Source organism: Lemur catta, chromosome 17 (assembly GCF_020740605.2).
Source record: "Lemur catta isolate mLemCat1 chromosome 17, mLemCat1.pri, whole genome shotgun sequence".
Lineage (NCBI taxonomy): Eukaryota > Metazoa > Chordata > Mammalia > Primates > Lemuridae > Lemur > Lemur catta.
The window spans coordinates 47,178,702-47,195,936 of record NC_059144.1 but is presented as its reverse complement, the minus strand read 5'-3'; the positions used below and the strand labels follow the sequence as shown (position 1 = coordinate 47,195,936).

The 17,235-nt window shown below is 42.8% G+C and overlaps 1 protein-coding gene across 2 annotated transcripts in view; it reads left to right on the top strand.

The window, feature by feature from the left end:
• The window catches only part of LOC123622203 (serine/threonine-protein phosphatase 4 regulatory subunit 1-like), an 80,430-nt gene that overhangs the window by 61,473 nt on the left and 1,722 nt on the right, over window positions 1-17,235 (top strand). The window contains exons 9-18 of one of the 2 annotated variants that reach the window (XM_045528392.1): window positions 1,683-1,841; window positions 2,452-2,651; window positions 3,659-4,119; window positions 6,153-6,346; window positions 9,227-9,322; window positions 10,213-10,398; window positions 10,659-10,820; window positions 11,732-11,832; window positions 13,800-13,920; window positions 14,727-14,861. In XM_045528392.1, coding sequence (XP_045384348.1) covers window positions 1,683-1,841; window positions 2,452-2,651; window positions 3,659-4,119; window positions 6,153-6,346; window positions 9,227-9,322; window positions 10,213-10,398; window positions 10,659-10,820; window positions 11,732-11,832; window positions 13,800-13,920; window positions 14,727-14,861 — 1,815 coding nt within the window. The remainder of the gene's footprint in view (window positions 1-1,682; window positions 1,842-2,451; window positions 2,652-3,658; window positions 4,120-6,152; window positions 6,347-9,226; window positions 9,323-10,212; window positions 10,399-10,658; window positions 10,821-11,731; window positions 11,833-13,799; window positions 13,921-14,726; window positions 14,862-17,235) is intronic. The other variant, XM_045528393.1, reaches the window with a different exon arrangement.

The following is a 17,235-nucleotide window of genomic DNA, read 5'->3' as shown; positions in this document are numbered from 1 at the left end:
TCCACTGTTCCGTATGGAACACCACTTGACCACCTCACTCCTGGGCCTCAAAACCATTGGGATGTTTTTCTTGGTTTGCAGGTTAAAATCTGGAGCCTCAGTGGCCTTCCTGGTCCCTCACAGGTGCCTTTCCTGCCTCACCTCCAGTCACTGTCCTCAGTTCTGAGTGCCACCCTGGCCCTCTCTGGGCCCCCCGAATCCCGGGGTGGGCCAGGCATTATATTCATAAAATACGTTTAAATTTTCAACTATATTTTTGATAAATTCCCACATGATTCTGATGCGCAGCAGGGTAGAAAACAGCTTCACCAGCCAGCCAGGTGACCTTCTGCCTTCCACGAGGCTTCCTGCTCTTTCACACATCTGGGCCGCTGCTCAGGACTGTCCCTGTCCTGAAGGCATCTTCCCTACCTGGTGGGACCCTACTCACACTTCACACCAGCTTGAACACGCCTCTGTAATGTTCTTTCCTTGTCTAGACTTGCCTAACCCCTGTGCCAGAGTGAAGGAATGTCTCCCCTTCCAGCTGTCTGGGGACGTTTTGTCCAGGCTGCCTCAGTGCAGTTTTGCCCATGGGAGCTTCTCCAGGGCGGGGACCGTGTCATGCTTGTCTTTGTTCCCCAGTGTCTGCCCAGGAGCTGGCACTCGACTGCCGTGTTCAATGAGCATTTGTCACTTTTGGTAGAATATACTATAATACCTGTGTGGTTGGAGCCCAACCTCAAAACATGTAATGTTTAAATTGATTTTTAAATTTAAGTTCAGGGCTCATTTTATTTTATTTAAAGTATAAGCCATGTCAACATAGTTCTGACTCAAGAATAATTTTTAATGGGCTGTTGCTTTGAATATACAGTGAGTATTATCTTATACTTAATATTATTATCTGAATGAAGAGCAACAGTGACCAACATACTAATCTTTCTGTAGATAGATGTTTCCATGATCATATCATATTTCCATTTGTAAAGAATTTTAGGCTAATTATTTTGTATTAGGATATTAAAAACAAAGCCTTTTAAAAGGATAAATTTTCAAAGAAGATGTAATCATGATTGATATAGATATAAAAATGAACATGTGTCAAAGATTTTATTTAACTCATTTATTAATGAGGGAAACCAGTAAGATATTATAGCCAGTTTAATGGAAAACACAAAGCACTACACATTGATAAACCAAAGAATACTAAGGTGAACTTACACATGGATTCAAAACTGGTCAATTGCATTCCACTGGACACAGTTTGCATTTCTGTGGAAGAAATTATTTGCAATACTATCAGTTTTTAACAATTTATTTTCTATCACTAGAGTTGTAAAATACTCTACTCAAAGATAGGGTTACCTGGATGGGTGAGTTAGTTGGGACATCTACTAATTTCGAAGTCTTTCACAATCTTTCTCTGTACTTCGCATAATGAATACCAGTCATTCTGCCTTTTTTGAGGTTTTCTTTATGTGTTAAATTTCACCAAGTCATTTACTAAAATTAGGTGGTAAAGGAAATGTTTCTTTCTTCTGCTTACAGTTTTTGTTTCAAATGATTCCTTTCAGACCAATGTGTATTTCCCTTTACTTTGTCATTCATTTCTGGATATGCCTTCACTACATCATTAAAACAGCTTCTCCCCTTTCTCAGGGTACTCCGATTTGAATGACACTATTTTATTGTTTTGGTAGATCCCAAAGTTTTTTGAGCTGTGCTCAGATAACGTTTGGGGGATGCGGAAAGCCTGTGCCGAGTGCTTCATGGCGGTGTCGTACAGCACCTCCCCCGCGGTCCGCAGAGCCACGCTCTCCCCTCTCTTCATCAGACTTGTCAGCGACCCCTGTCGATGGGTGAGTGCCATCAGCACTGTCAGTGGTGACACTGGCCTCTGTCCTGTCGAACTGTCAGTCGAGCTGTCCGGCCATGCTGGGCCTCCAGGTCTCGTCGTGGGTTGGACTTGGAACTGTGTATTTTGTCCTTTCAGTTCACTGATTGGCGTGATCAGATTTAGACCTTGTGAGGTGTAAGTTAGAGCAACTGAAAGCTCAGACGCTTTGGGGTGAATATTAAGAAAGTGGCGCAGGCTCAACATTTATATTGAGTGGCTGTCACAGAAGAAAGCAGTACACCTGGACTGTTAGCCTTTTCTGGATTATCATAAACATGCCTGTAGCAACTAATAGGGTCTGTCCCACTACTTTATAAAGTCTGATATTATTCAGTATGAAATTAATATTCTGGAAGAATAAGAACTACATTTTAGGGCCAAATTTTTCCTTATTTTATGTAGAAAAATAGTTTATTTGGAATTTAGGGAATGATTTAGAAAGCAGTAAATCTGCATAGACATAACGTTGTGACAGTGGCTTGTCTGGTGAGCAGCGTCTGTTTCTGCCTGGGATCAGACTCGGCCACCACAGGCTGACACTGTGTTCACTGTGCTCTTCTGTCTGGTTGCAGGTGCGCCAGGCTGCCTTCCAGTCCCTCGGCCCCTTCATTTCCACCTTTGCAAACCCCTCCAGGGCTGGCCTTTATATCCGGGAAGATGGCACCCTGAGCATCCGACCACCAGCCCGGGATCCGGACTCCGAGCTTGCCTCTGGCTCACCCACTCCTGGCAGCAGTGGTGACACTTCCTTAGCCAGGTATGCTCCCGCAGGGTCAGTATCAGGACCTCTGCTTCACCTCAAGCAGCCACCTAAAATTTCTAGCAATTATCTCATCTAGTTTTAGTAACAGTGACCTTCTGGGCAAGATGGAATATTAGAGCTTTAATTATGTAAAGAAGCAAAAAGTAATTGCAATAATGATTTTGAAACATGACTACTGGGTTATAAATAATGAAGCTACTGTGTCTCCTAAATTTAGATAAAATATTCATTGAGAGTAGTGATTAAATAACCTATAAAGAAAATTTTCTCCACTTTTTGATTAATGAAGTTCTTCGAGTAATTTACATAGGGAAAAATGTGATGTCTCGTAGATGTACTTTTGTGACATAGGGTGTTGCACAGAAAGGTGATGTTTCTGACCAACATTAGTAGCCCTTACACTGTTTTTCTAGTGTGGTGATTGATCTTGGCTTTTTATATCTTTCCTCTGAGGATGATGGGTATGTACTAAGGCAACTATTTGAGGTGGTTTGTAACCATCTCTCCATTGTTAATGTTACGCAGGAGTGTGAGAGTGGGAAATTGACACCTCAGTTGATAACAAATCCTTTTAAAGATTGGCCCATCCTTCCTCCTTCCTTCTGCCTTCAAAGTTCATGAGCTCCTGCTGTGTGTCAGGCTCACATTCAGTGTCTTCCTCATAAAGACCTTCAGAGGAGTTAGCAAGTCACCAGCTCTCCCAGCCTCACCCTTTAGTTCCTGAGCCTGCCCTGGCGGGGGTGCTAGCGAGCAGCGCGGGGAAGTCGTGCCCCTGAAGGTGCTTGGGCAGGAGCCAGGGCTCGGAATATAGTGGAAGGAGGGGCTGAACTTTCACGTGGTATTTTCAGGGCACATCATACTCCCAGTGGGGCAGTGGGGCCTCATTGAACCTCTTATCCTCTTGTGAGGTTTTAATCTTCTGACAGCAGGAGACACGAGGGTGGCAGGTGGCTTTTCCCTGTTACTTTCAGTCTATTACATGGTGTTAAAAGTTTGCTTCCCTCAATTTAACCTAGTTCAACAAAGCCTTTGCAGATGGAGCCAGATTTACCCACGGAAGGGACATCAACAGAAACCAGTGGTTTCCTGCATATCACAAGCTCCTCAAAGGGCCTAATGGAAAACCCAGTGGAAGGTTCTGCTTTGGTTGGGGCTGAGTTGGCCAGGCCTTCCTTAGAGGCCGGTGCCTTCTCCGAGCTCCCTGATGTTAACGCCCACCCCATCAGCCGCCACCCTGGACCGGATTCCTGGGCCTTCCCAGGGAGCTCTGAGGATATGTTCAGTAATTTTCTTTATTGGCGAACTCCTCTCCCTGACATAAGCACGGACTTAGAGCTACTTCTGAGTGAGGCTGGGCCGCAGGAAGAACACTGCAGCAGACCTGAGACTGTCCATAACAGCTGTGTGGCCAGGAGTGAGATTCAAAAAGTCCTCGATAGTTTGCAGGAACATATGATGAATGATCCAGATGTTCAAGGTAAATGTCCATTGTAATTGAAGAGAAGATGGGATATTTCTGTGTTGTACGTTGCATGTCACCACTTCCTTCTTCCTCAGGCCTGTGTACTGATGTGTGTGTGCACCTGTATTTGTTTGCACTGTGCACACACTTGTCCAGTCTCACTGCATCTGGAACAGCCAGAGATATCTTCATGCAAGAATTTTACCTCCATGTTTTGCAGACAGACATGTCCACAGTCTGAAGTCAGTTCTGATAGGAAAGTGGACAATTCTTGGGCATATCTGTAAGCAGTGGAAATTTTATTAGCTCCTTAGACACGATTACATCATTTCCCACGTATAATGCCCTTTCCGGTTGTGAAAAAACTAAGGATGGTGCTCCTTTTGGAGCCCATTAACTCAGCCCTTAGCTAAACTTTAAGGTCTTGGTCTTTGTACAGCAAGGAAAAATACAGCATTTTCTTTGGAGTATTTCTCATTTTATGACTAGTGCTCCCACTGAGCACCTGACCTAGGCCTGCAGTCCACACCCATTGTCACGACTCTTCTTTCTCTAAACGGTGCTGCATTTGTGTTCTTCCTTGAGTTGGGGAAATTGGAAAAAACAACACTTGCTGCTGTTTCTGGGCAGAGATTTGTGAAGCTTTCGGGAAGGGAAATGTGAAAATCTAGTTAGCCCTGTGATTATTCTTTGTCCTTAAGTTTATGAAGGAAATTAAATCAATGTTTGCTGAAGGAATGAGTACACGTAACATACCACTTCTAATAGCTATAGATAAAGGTCTGTTTTTGGAAAACACATTACTGAAGCTGCCTTATAATCCCCAGTGCTAGGGCCTGGGCTGGGGGTTAACTGGAGCAAGAGCCCCTAGTGGTCTGGTTGAGGGGGCTGTGCAGGCAGCCACTGTGTGGGTGTGGGGAGGGCTGGGAGAGGAGGGGACGCACTGTGCAGTGGACCTCAAAGAGCAGGTCGTATTTGCCCTGGGCTTTAGAGGGTGGCTGGGAACCCACCGTCCAGAAAAGTCAGAGGGTGAGTTTCAGAGGGTTCTTTCAGCTCCCTGGAATCATTGTGTGTAAAATCTTGTATGTATGTGCATACTTAATTTCTATGTAAGAAAAGGCCCACAGCTTTCTTCAGAGCTCAGAGAGATTCTATTATCCCAAAAGATTCAGAAATAAATGACATGACATGTTTTATTTGTGAACTGGCTGTGGCGGGAAATGTTGCTTAGGCCATTGGGAAAGGCCTGGTGTGCTGCACTGAGGAGATGGGACCAGCTACAAGCTCTGAACATTGTATTGAATCTTGGGGTCCATTGGATTTAACAAGTAGAAAACAGGATGCAGGAAGTAGTGTGTGTGTGTGCATGCATGTGTGTGTGTGTGTGTGTGTGTGTGTGTATGTTTTGGAAAATTGGGGAACATAAAAATATCCAGTTTATTTTTACAGAAAGATATGCAAAATGTGTAATCTTTACTGTTCAGAGGGTCTCAAACAGTCATACTGTGGACAGAAAAAAATGGGTAGTCCTTGAGGCTTGCTGAGTGAGACCATTGCTTATCTGTGTGTAAAGGATTTATTCATGCATGGGCATGTGAGTGTGCGTGTGTGTGTGTGTGTGTGGCAGAGAAGGCAGCTAGCTGCTTTCTATATGGGGGAGCAGGACACCTTCACCAAGGCAGTGGACCTCCCAGACATCATTGTTCATTAACATCATGTTGTCTGTGAAAGATGGTGGAGTCAAACTCTGATTTTTCCTAATTGAGGCTTTTCAAGTTCAGATTTGATGTTCTGTGCATGGCTGGTGTTTAGTTGAAATAGTTACTGTTAATGGCTGTAAACATCACCACCTTCCTGAGAGCTTGTTTTGAGACTCCAGAACCCTGTTACTGTGCAGCCCTCAGCTTTGGAGCAGACGTGGGGTATGTGTGTAGTATACCTACATCAGACAGCCTGGAGCAGATGGTGTTGTTTTGAAGACTTCTCTGAAGCAAATCCCCACAAACCAAATAAAGTTATTAAAATTCTTGAAACTTCTTTTCTTGCAGCTCAAGTTCAGGTATTATCAGCTGCACTGAGAGCTGCACAGCTTGACTCCGTGAATGAACCCGAGAGCAAGCCGACAGAAGGGCTAAATGCAGTGTCCATTTCAGAGCCCAGCTCTGCCTCTGACAATCAGATGGCTCTGTCAGCTTCATCATCTCAGAATGAGCTCTCCGTGGCCAGGATATTACAAAGCACAGTAAGTATTTGCCCTATCCCTCAGCCACCGAGGATGTGACAGAAATCACAAAGCTGCATTTTCTTTTATTAATATATCCCGGCAGAGATGATAAATGGCAAATTTCATTTTATTCTTAAGGTCATGTTTTAGATAACTAGACAACCAATCAATCAGATGATTGATAATGCTGGCTCTCTTCCACAAAAACAGGGTGGGGACCAAAAACGTACCTTCTCTCTTCTCTAACAATGACTGGAACTTATTCTGGGGTGGGGTGGGGGGGAGTTAAGCATATAAACACTCTATGTCACTGCTAACAGATATTTACATCTTTTAATGATAGTGGAAGGCGAATTGTTGCAGTTCCTAGAATTTAAAGTTGACAGGGCCTTAGAGATGATCGTCACATCGTTGCTACCTGGTTGCTCCAGGAGTGGTGCTGGCCTACTGACCTCAGAGGAGAGGTTCTGGAAACCAGCAGTGACCACTGTCACACACAGTCTGGAACCAGCTCCTGTGAGGCCCGAAGCTGGGTGGGGAGGGGCCCGCGCCTTATTCCTTACTTGGAGTCTCTTCAGAAGCTTCCTTACCCTCTTGTGTCTGGAGGCTCCTGTGCTTTGTTGATTTCTACAGAGCTTCCACTTGGATGAGTTTCAGCTGGGATCTTTCACAGTTAGGGGTAAGAATGGAGAATTGAAAGTAGGGAGGGGCCTGGGATCCCGCAGTCATTGGTATTTCAGCACCTTTCACCACCGTGCGCTGCGATGGGTGATCTCCTCAAACTCGTGGCCTCAGGGCCAGAATACCGATTGTTTCTCTATTGACATGGTTTATAATTTGATATTAGTGATTAAATTAATGTATCCCCTCATTTACCCCCTAGGCCTGCTCTAATAAAGTAAAATAAAACAACAAATTTTAAAAACTTGAGTATAAAATGTTCAAGAGTTGGTTAAGGTTATCTATGATTAATAAGAAATGAGATAATATTCTCTTTTACTGGGTTGTTTCTAAAAAATTGGCAAGAAAACTCATGTTACCCTTGTTACCTGGAGTGCAAAAACCACGTGTTAGGTAGAAAGATGTGGCCGTATTTACCTTGGTGGGGATGTGATAGTGTTTGGGCTTATTTATCATAGACAAAAGTGAAAAAAACAAAAACAAAAAAAACCCCAAAAAACAAAAACAGATTCTTCCAAGTTGGGTCTCTTCCATTGCAGATGTAGAGGGCTTGTATAACTGGGCCCTTGTTTTATGGCTGTGGTTGTCAGAGCTTTTGAATTTGCAGTTTGTCTCCAAGGTTCTACTGGGATCGGTCAGGTTGCATCCAGTTCCAAAAGAAGGAAAAGGAAACAGAAAACTCACAAGCACTTGAACAATGAGGAAAATGTCCTCCTGCATAAATGATAGGAAGAGGGGCTGAGGCTGGGGGGCTCCAGGGCTGGGGCTGCATAGCTGGGTGCTCACCCCTCCGCCCTCCACTCTGCTGTGGTGGCCCCTTCAGTGTGTGCCGCCCAGTGGAAGGATGGGCTTGTGTCTTCCCACCTGTCTCTCTTGAAGAGCCAAGGGAACCCTGGGCCAGAGACCCACCTCTTGCCCTCTCCCTCGGCCTCCCTCCACTGGCCACAGTTGTGTTGTGCGTTCTTGGGTTTAGCATGCTGGGCTGGGTAGAAAACAGGGAATCGTCCCATTGGTTGAGTTCACTAGAAAGGAGGCCGTAGGGCGGTGAGTGAGGGTGCACAGGTTGCCAGTCAGTGTGCTGCCCTGCTCAAGGGTGTTTTGGAGAAGTAAAGTCACACAATCTTTTGGGGTTGCCTTGACTTGGCTTCTGGAGTAAGTGGTGCACATAACACCTGCACTGAAGACTGTGGGATAAAATTAATTCTTCAGAGGATAAGAAGGATTTCAATGGTGCAAGGAGAATTTGAGGTCTTAGGTTATCATACCAAAATATTTCTGTTTTACCATGTCCTCTGTTAAAATAAAAGTATACTTCATTGAAAACCTTGGGAATTGAAGGTTCTGGTAGCATGCCTCAGAGCAAACGAAGCAGCTATCGGTGTATTAATCGACTTTCCCGGATCATATATTGAGCTGATTTGTCAGAATCCATTAAGCTGGTAGACAGTATGACATTTCAAGTGCAAGTTGGAAATCCATGTTATGGTTGAAGGAGAAGGTCAGGTCCATCTCAGTTAATGTTAATCAATGATCAGAGACCAATATGTCACTGTTGAATGTTCTTGCTCATTTTAATTGTTAAGCTAATGTAAAAGTTCATCAGCAAACATTAGGAGTATTTGCACATGTGAAAACTGAGAACAGTTCTCCAAGTAAATACTCCCTTATCAGCCACATCTTTTCACTCAAGTTCACTGGGCTCCCCATGCCCCATTCTCTCTCTGAGGTCCACCAGTGCCACAATCTCTGATTCCCAAGAAATGCTGGAGCTGCTGGCTGTGCCATTTCTTGCAAACCTCATCCTTCCTTCTGGAGTGATCTGTGCCTTAAACGTGTGAATATTGGAGGGCATTGGTTAGCCATATGACGGAGACCACAGGGCTTAAAGGGCAGTAGATGTAGACTCACATGGTTGGTACTCACCAACTTTAACTTCAGACCTTGTCTTTTTTATAAGGACCTCAAACAATCTTGAAATGACAATGTATGAAGTCAATTTTCCTTAGCACTTAAAATAACTGGTCTATACAATATCATATGTAACCATGCAAATGCAGTTTTCAGCATCTGGAAAAATATCATTGAGTTGAAGGAAAACTTTTGTCTTAGCTTGCACAAGAAATCATTTCTGGCATTGAAAAAGGATATTTTGAAGGAGAGGGTTGGACAGATTCTTCCTTTGGAGCAAATTGGTAACATGTCCAATGAACTCTGTAGGATCCAGGAGAACCCCCAGATGGAACCGGTGACCATTTGGAGACTGGCCAGAGGCATGACCCCATCCTACTCGAGGAGAATAAATCTAAATTACAGGTTTGTTCCTTGCAGGGGGAAAAAAGCAGCTCAAAACTTTATATTTCTGAACATTAACTTTAAAAATGGCCGTTGGAACCAAATATTTTTCTTCTATCAATGTTAATTACATATCTTAGTTCATATTCTATGTTGCTAATAGCTCCTCTCCAACTTAAAAAAATAAACTCTAAAATTGTGTTTAAAGTCTTCTGAACAATCTAGAATAGTATTTCAATAAAGCAAACCAATAAGGAAAAATTTTGATACCTAAACATTAATATTTAGTGTCTGTTTACAAGTTGTTTTGCTCTTTTTGTTTGAGAAGTTTTTGACAACAGCTCCTTTTGTTGAACCATGTTTGATTTTATTCTATCTTGTGGATTGGCTTCTTGTGCCATGTAAGTTCCCTTCAATGTTTTAAATGATTGGGGCCTATTGCTCTTACAGAGATAAACAGAAATGGGGTGATGTCTTATGAAAACAATATCCCATCAGTTGGAAAAATACAGTCATGATTTTCAGAGTGTAAGTTCTCAGGCCCCAGGTTCTTGGGGCATTTGTAAGAGAAGAGAAGATCATCTCCATTCTCAAAAGCTGGGGGTACCACACTAAGCAGACATTGCTGTCTAGACTATTCATTCTGATATCAAATGTTGTACCAACCTAAAAAAGATGAGTTGTGGGCATTGTTTTAACTTCAGTCAAAATTGAAAACCCACTCCCTGGAAAAAGCAAGGTTGTCAATCTGAAGCCCTTTGGCTTTAGAAAAGCCTTTTGTTCCTCTCAAATTTCTGCTTTGTTGTTTTCATCTTCAGATTCTAAACTCTTTGTTTCTCCTGAGTATTCTCCTTTCTTTGATTTCTTTTCTCCTGCAAGCATGATGGCTTCTTTTCTCTCCTGTTTCCCAGGATATAATCCCTCAGCCTCTGCTGGATCAGTACGTGTCGATGACTGACCCAGCTCGAGCCCAGACTGTCGATACCGACATAGCCAAGCACTGTGCCTACAGCCTCCCCGGGGTGGCACTGACCCTGGGCAGGCAAAATTGGCACTGCCTGAAAGATACGTATGAAATGCTGGCTTCTGATGTACAGGTAAAAGCAGCCTTTTCAGAGGCATGCACAGAAATAGGGTGGGTCATCTGAGTAGGAACAAAAGGGAAGCTGCAGCAAGGCTCATTGACTTGCAGTCTGTGTGGATGCAAATTGGCATATTTACTGTTCTCTGATGAAATAATGCTTTGAATGGCCAACACCTGGCAGTGTTCGTTTTGGTCCAAAAATGCCACCCGAGATATTGAGAACAGTGACTTCCCCTTGCTTGCTGTGATCGTGTGTCTGCTGTGCACCCCTAGTGGACAGTGCGTCGGACCCTGGCCTTCTCTATCCACGAGCTGGCTGCAATTCTTGGGGATCAGTTGACGGCAGCTGACCTGGTGCCCATCTTCAATGGGTTTTTAAAGGACCTGGATGAAGTACGCATAGGAATTCTTAAACACCTGTATGATTTTCTAAAGGTAGGAAGAAGGGTTAAAAGCAAAAAACAAACCTCCCTCTCCAAATCAGTCCTGTTAAACCTTAGATATGTGTGGTGTCAGGGTAAAAAAACAATGCAGCTGTCTTGCTGTCTTCAGCTGAAAAGTACTGTCCAGAATCTTCCAGTGAGTATTCTGTCAGTGATGGGTTAAATATTTTTTATATCTTTTTTCCTAATGTTCCTGTCCTTTCGAGTTGTAATTCTGTGGAGGATGGTAGACACACAGCCTAGCACATTCTGTGCAGAAGAGACTGAGGCCCCTGGGTAGTGACCTGACTTGCCCAGAAGTCACCCAGGGGAAGAGCCTGGGCCGAAGTCCAACCTCAGTTCTACATGAAGGGCTTTTTCTGCAAGACGTTGCTGCTTCCTTTCTTGCTCCCTCCCCCCCACCCAAAGGACTGATGAATGTAAAAACAAGAGTTTAACAATGATCTAGAGAAGCTAATTACTCTCACCCACACGACCAAGAGCTGCCCTTGACGGACTTTGGTGCATGATGCACCAGTGTAGATTTTCCTGTCCTGGGGCAGAGGAGCAGGCTCTGCTCTCTGGGAAGCAGCCCTGGTGCTTTGTCATCTGAACACACGCAGACTGGGGTCTTTAGGTGGGAAATTATGAAAGGAGGAAGACCTGGGGGTATTCAGATGTACATAAGCACGTGTACCAGCTGAGAGAAAGGCTGGAAGCATTCAGGGATGCATTTGATGTCAGTGAACAGCCATGTTAATGCACAGCCACGCTGGGTCCTAGACTAGGTAGTATTGGGGAAATGCAGAATTCTTGCTGGTGAGAAATGTATAATCTGAAGTATAATAAAAGGGAGTATTTTGGGGTCATTTTGAGGGCTTATATATTTTTATTTATATTTATATATACATTTTTAAAAAATAGTTGCTTCATGAAGACAAGAGGAGAGAATGTCTTTACCAGCTTCAAGAATTTGTAGTGACTGGTAACAGCAGGAACTGGAGGTTTCGGTATGAACTAGCAGAGTAAGTAAACACCTTTCTGGGGATATGAGAAGGCAAATTAGATGGAATAATTCTTAATTTTCCTACCTTATAATTGATTTCTAAACCAACAGTAATAATGTTCTTTTGGATAAAGAGATTATGTTTTTATTAAGGTATAAACTGAATTTCAGAGCCCTAAGTTACAAATACCACAGTCTCCGGGGAAACATTCATTTTCAGATGAAGACAGGGCTAGAGTCACTTTGGAATTAGAGTGTTCTGCTGTTCTATAAGGCAATTTATTCGAACCAAATAAAAGATGAATCACCCACTCTTCAATATTTTCCTATTAATCAGAGCAGTTTTTGCCGTAGCTTTCTTGAACATTCTGAGTGTTGTCCTCTGTAGGGTACAGCATACTTTATGTACTTCAGCTTCTAGAGAAAATCAGGCTACCATGGAGATATGAAAGGACCTAACCCAGATGAGACGACTATGAAATAAAAATGTCCCCCAAGGTGGCTCATATCTGTACATCATTTTGTGTGTGAAGGCGTTAATTCCATCTTGTGGCTGCAAAAGGAATGTTCTAGGTTTTAGTGATTATGAAAGAGTGAAAGCATTGCTTTCAATAACTCCCCTTCCAGAGATATATAATGTGCTTTTTGTGGTATTGAGGGAATTTGTTTGGGGTTGTTGTTTTCCAGTTTTCACCTTGTTGAGATTCATTTTGGTATCTTTACTTTCCATTTTTCTTATCCACAAGTAGTATAGAAATCTCTTAACTAATTGTCTGCCCTGAAGAAATTCATCAGGCTTTTTTTTGCAGCTATTCGGCATATGATTCAGCTGATGCCAGGGGCAAACTGAAAGATTTTCTCTTTGCTGTGATCTTTAATCATTATGCCTAATTTGAGAGATTGAGGTTTTAGTCATTATTCCATGTTCCCAGCGTCCTGGTCTGAAGCGCCGAGAAAAACAGGCCCAAGTTTTCCACGAAGGCATTGCGACCTCTAGTGGCCGCGCGCGGGCGTGCAGCTGGCAGCCGAGCCGGCTGACCCGCTTCCCGGGGAGACGGGACCGGCTCCGGCTCCGCGAGCCGTGTCTCCCGCTCGCTATCTCCCATCTCCCCGCGCTTATTGCAGCCCCCGCTGCCGATATGAATTCCGTGCTCCCGTGCCCATGATATTGGCATCATTTTTCTGAAAAGAGTGCTTTTTGATATGAAAGTATTCACCGGCACTCCTGGCTCCTGGTTCTAACTTCCTCCCCATCTCTTTTTCATTTCCTTAGTTGCTTGGGTGAAAATAATGCTGTTTATTTTTCATACCCTTCTCCCCCAGCCCCATTTAAAACATAGTGAAAGCTTTGGTGGGAGTAAGTTTTCTCAACCAGCCATCTCACGATTTTTTATTTATTTATTTATTTATTTATTTATTTATTTTTTGGTTTTTCGGAGTGAAGAGCAAACGCTCCCCGTTCTCTCCAAGCGGACCTCGCTGGATTGAAACCGCCTCCGTGGTTCAGTGCCGAGCCGGCTGGCAGAGCATCAGATTTAATTTGTAGTTGCAGGAACGCCGAGGCGGCAGTGAAATCTCATTTGAGTGTTCCCTTGATCTGTTGATCTTTGGGAACTTCAACATTCTGGCTATTTTTATGTTATCTGATTTTTTAAGTTTTATATGCTTTTCAACTGATAACCCAAAATTGAAATATTAAATCTGTATTCATAAATTTCTCAGTCTCTGTTTTACAGAGTTTAATTTGTTTTCTTTTTGTTTGATTTGTGTATGAGATACAGAATTAATTAATTTTTTTTATTATTTCTTTGCATGGTCATTTCACTCAGCTTTCTGCTGTTGGCATTTTACTGACCGAAGCTTTGCTAGGTCCTTATTGCCTTTCATTTCCCAGCCTGACTATTTTTATCTGTAAAATGAAATGAGAGTAAAAAGAAATTAATAAGGTGGTTTTGGCCCCCAAATAATTTTTTTTTTTAATTTCAGACAGCTGATACTGATTTTGGAACTCTATAATCCCAATGATGTTTATGATTACTTAATGCATATTGCCTTAAAGTTGTGTGCAGATAAAGTTTCTGAAGTTCGGTGGATCTCCTTCAAACTAGTAAGAATTTGGCCTTTTCTGTTTGTGATTTTTTGCAAATGAAAATGTTTATTTTCCATTTTAACTCCTTTATCTTTTCTGGGCTTAATTTGTCAGCTTACTTGAAACCATCTTTTAAATTTTGAAATTAGGAACTGTTTTATAGTTTTATTAATTTTCAGGATAGCTTTTTTGTTAAATTATATGCTTCAGTGATGGCAATTGTTTATAAATCATTTTATATATTTTTAAAAACCCTTTTAAAAACCCTTTAAAGCCTTCTTTAAACAATAGCTTAGTATTTTTTTAAATACAAGTTGGGTTTTCTCTGTTGCTTGGTTTTGTAGAAAAGTATTTAGTGAACAGAGACTCCAGTACAGAAAAGCCGATCCTGTTTTATATGGGCTTATACTGGCTGAATACTAATGAAAAAAACCACATTTGAAAATATTGATTTTAAGATACTGTGATAGTATTAAAATTTTATAAAAATGACATGTTCTGAAAGGTAATGATTTAGTTATTATGCAAGGGAACATATTCTAAAATTTGGAACCTTAAGATTAGTAATATATTTTTCTAATGCCAGTCCCCTTTTTGATTCCATTTTTATGAAGGATTTTGTGTATATGTATTGCCATATATTTAAACATCATTTTTCCCTGTGTTCTAATGATGACCGTGGCAAAAATTACTTTCTCCCATGCTTATAAATTCATTTTAAAGGTAGAAGGGTACATAAAAATATCTAGTTTCCATGTAAAGTAGTATTCATAATTCAAATAGATGGCAGCATTTTAAATTTGCTCTTCTGATATTTTTCACAGGTTGTGGCAATTTTGCAGAAGTTCTACTCAAACAGTGAAAGTGCATTGGGGTTAAATTTCATCAATGAACTCATCATGAGGTTTCGGCACTGTTCTAAGTGGGTTGGAAGACAAGCTTTCGCGTTCATTTGTCAGGTTAGCAAGACCTGCAGGGAGAACCTACCTTGGGTATACGTTTGCCATGAGATAATGTCAGGTTCACCAGATGTTGATCAAGTACGTACTGTGTGCCAGATATACTCTGGATGCTAAAGACAGAGAGTGAACAAGACCCTATTCTCCCTGCACCTCCATCTGGTAAGATGAGGGCTGGGCTCACGGTCCAGGGCTGTGTCTGCTACTGCACCTCACCTTAGCCAGCTGCCTTGGAGGGAAAGAACAGAGCAGCAGGTTAGAGCAGGGATTATATAACCTATTTTTTTTTTTTTTTTTGAGACAGAGTCTCGCTCTGTTGCCCGGCTAGAGTGAGTGCCGTGGCGTCAGCCTAGCTCACAGCAACCTCAAACTCCTGGGCTTAAGCGATCCTACTGCCTCAGCCTTCCGAGTAGCTGGGACTACAGGCATGCACCACCATGCCCAGCTAATTTTTTCTATATAGATTTTTAGTTGGCCATATAATTTCTTTCTATTTTTAGTAGAGACGGGGTCTCACTCTTGCTCAGGCTGGTCTCGAACTCCTGACCTCGAGCGATCCACTTGCCTCGGCCTCCCAGAGTGCTAGGATTACAGGCGTGAGCCACCGCGCCCGGCCTTGAGAGTAAATGTGTGATGTTTGTGTCAGTCTGTACAGCTCCTCAGGTCATCCTTTCTACTTAGCATCTTGGAAATGAGGGTGTGATTTATGTTTGGCTGGGGACAGTGGCAATGATGATGGCTGCCATTTCTTAAATGCCTTGTGTGCCAGGCATCTCATCACACATCTGATTCTCTAATGAGAGCTACTGCATGTATTGAGCCTGGCATTCCCATTTACCTTTAGACCAGTTCTTTTAGATCAGGCATTTGAAGCCCAGAGAGGTTAAGTAACTTGCTCCAGATCATGCAGGAAGTATAAAACCATGATTTTTTTTTTTCTGCTAAAGTGTTAAACATTTTAACTTTTTGTCATGCACATTTTCAAGCATATACAAAGGTAGAGGAAATAGTATAATGAATCTCTATAAACCCGTTGCCCAGCTTTGCCGATGGTACAGTAAAGCCATGGTTGGACTATACCTGACCCCTGATCACAAAGCCCACTTTCTCTCCCTCATAACCACCCCCCAACAAAGGACTTGCCATCTGTTGGGCTGGAGGGGGCATTACAGAGGTACTTTGAGAAGTGCTGTGGATGACAGAGTAAATACCAAACTCACCACAGGCTTGACAGCACAGCCTTTGGTGAAGAAAAAATTCACTGTTCCAAATCATTTTGTAGAGAAAGTGTAAATGAAGTATTTTTTGCTTTTATTTTTTAATTCTTTATCTGAGATTTAGAAAATCTGTAATAAACAAAAGGAAAAGACTAACTGGAAAAGGTTAAGAGGGCTGATACGGAGTCAAAACGACCTGCTTTGCAGCCCAATTCCAGCACTTCCCTTAGAGTGGCCTTGGGCAAAACAACCTCAGCACTTTTGTCAAGGGGGACAGTGCTGTGTACCTGCCTTCCAGTGTTGTCGTGAGGCTTCAGTGGGCTGATGCATCTGAGTTGCCTAGATGGTGCCTGGCACCCAGAAGGAAGACACTTGGGGAATATCAGTGTCGTTGACACAGTGCCCACCACCATGACACGAATCGCTCTGTAGCAGGAGAGCCACAGGAGTTAGAATCCACATGCCTGGCTTATAATTAACTCTCTGCTGCCACTTGTTGGTTGTGAGACCTTAGGTTTTCCCCACTACATTGGACCAGAATTCTCTCACTTGTTAAATGAGGGTAATTTTGATTTCCAAGGCTAGTTTTGAGAATTAAACGAGCGAAGACATGTAAAACTCTTTGTAAGTGCAGAAGCAGTGTGCACATGCTGCAGATTCTTACACGAGCAGTGTTTCCTAGTCCTTCACAGAGGTCTGGGCGTTGGGTTAGGGTTCAGGATTTGGCTGTTCCTGGATAGCCATGGCCGCTGCCCTCAGAGCCTGCCTTCCAGTGAGGAGCAGGGGAGGGTTTTGAACCCTTACAGGCCGGCTGTGTGCAGTTTGTGATAGATGGCAGCACTGTGGTAGATGTTACGGTAAAGGACCTGCCATTGTAAACATAAGGAAACTGAGGCTCAGGTTAAGCTGGCTGGGCAAGGTGACTCATGCTTGTATTCCCAGTGCTTTGGGAGGCTGAGGTGGTAGGACCGCTTGAGGCCAGGAGTTCCAGACCAGCCTTGGCAACGTAGTGAGACCCTGTCTCTAAAAAAAAAAAAAAAAAAAATAGATAAATAAATAAAAGGTTAAGCCACTTACTTGAGGCTACATAGCTAGTGAGTGATCAAGTTAGGCTTTGCACCTAGACCTGTCTGGCTCCAAAGCCTGTGGTTTCCCCA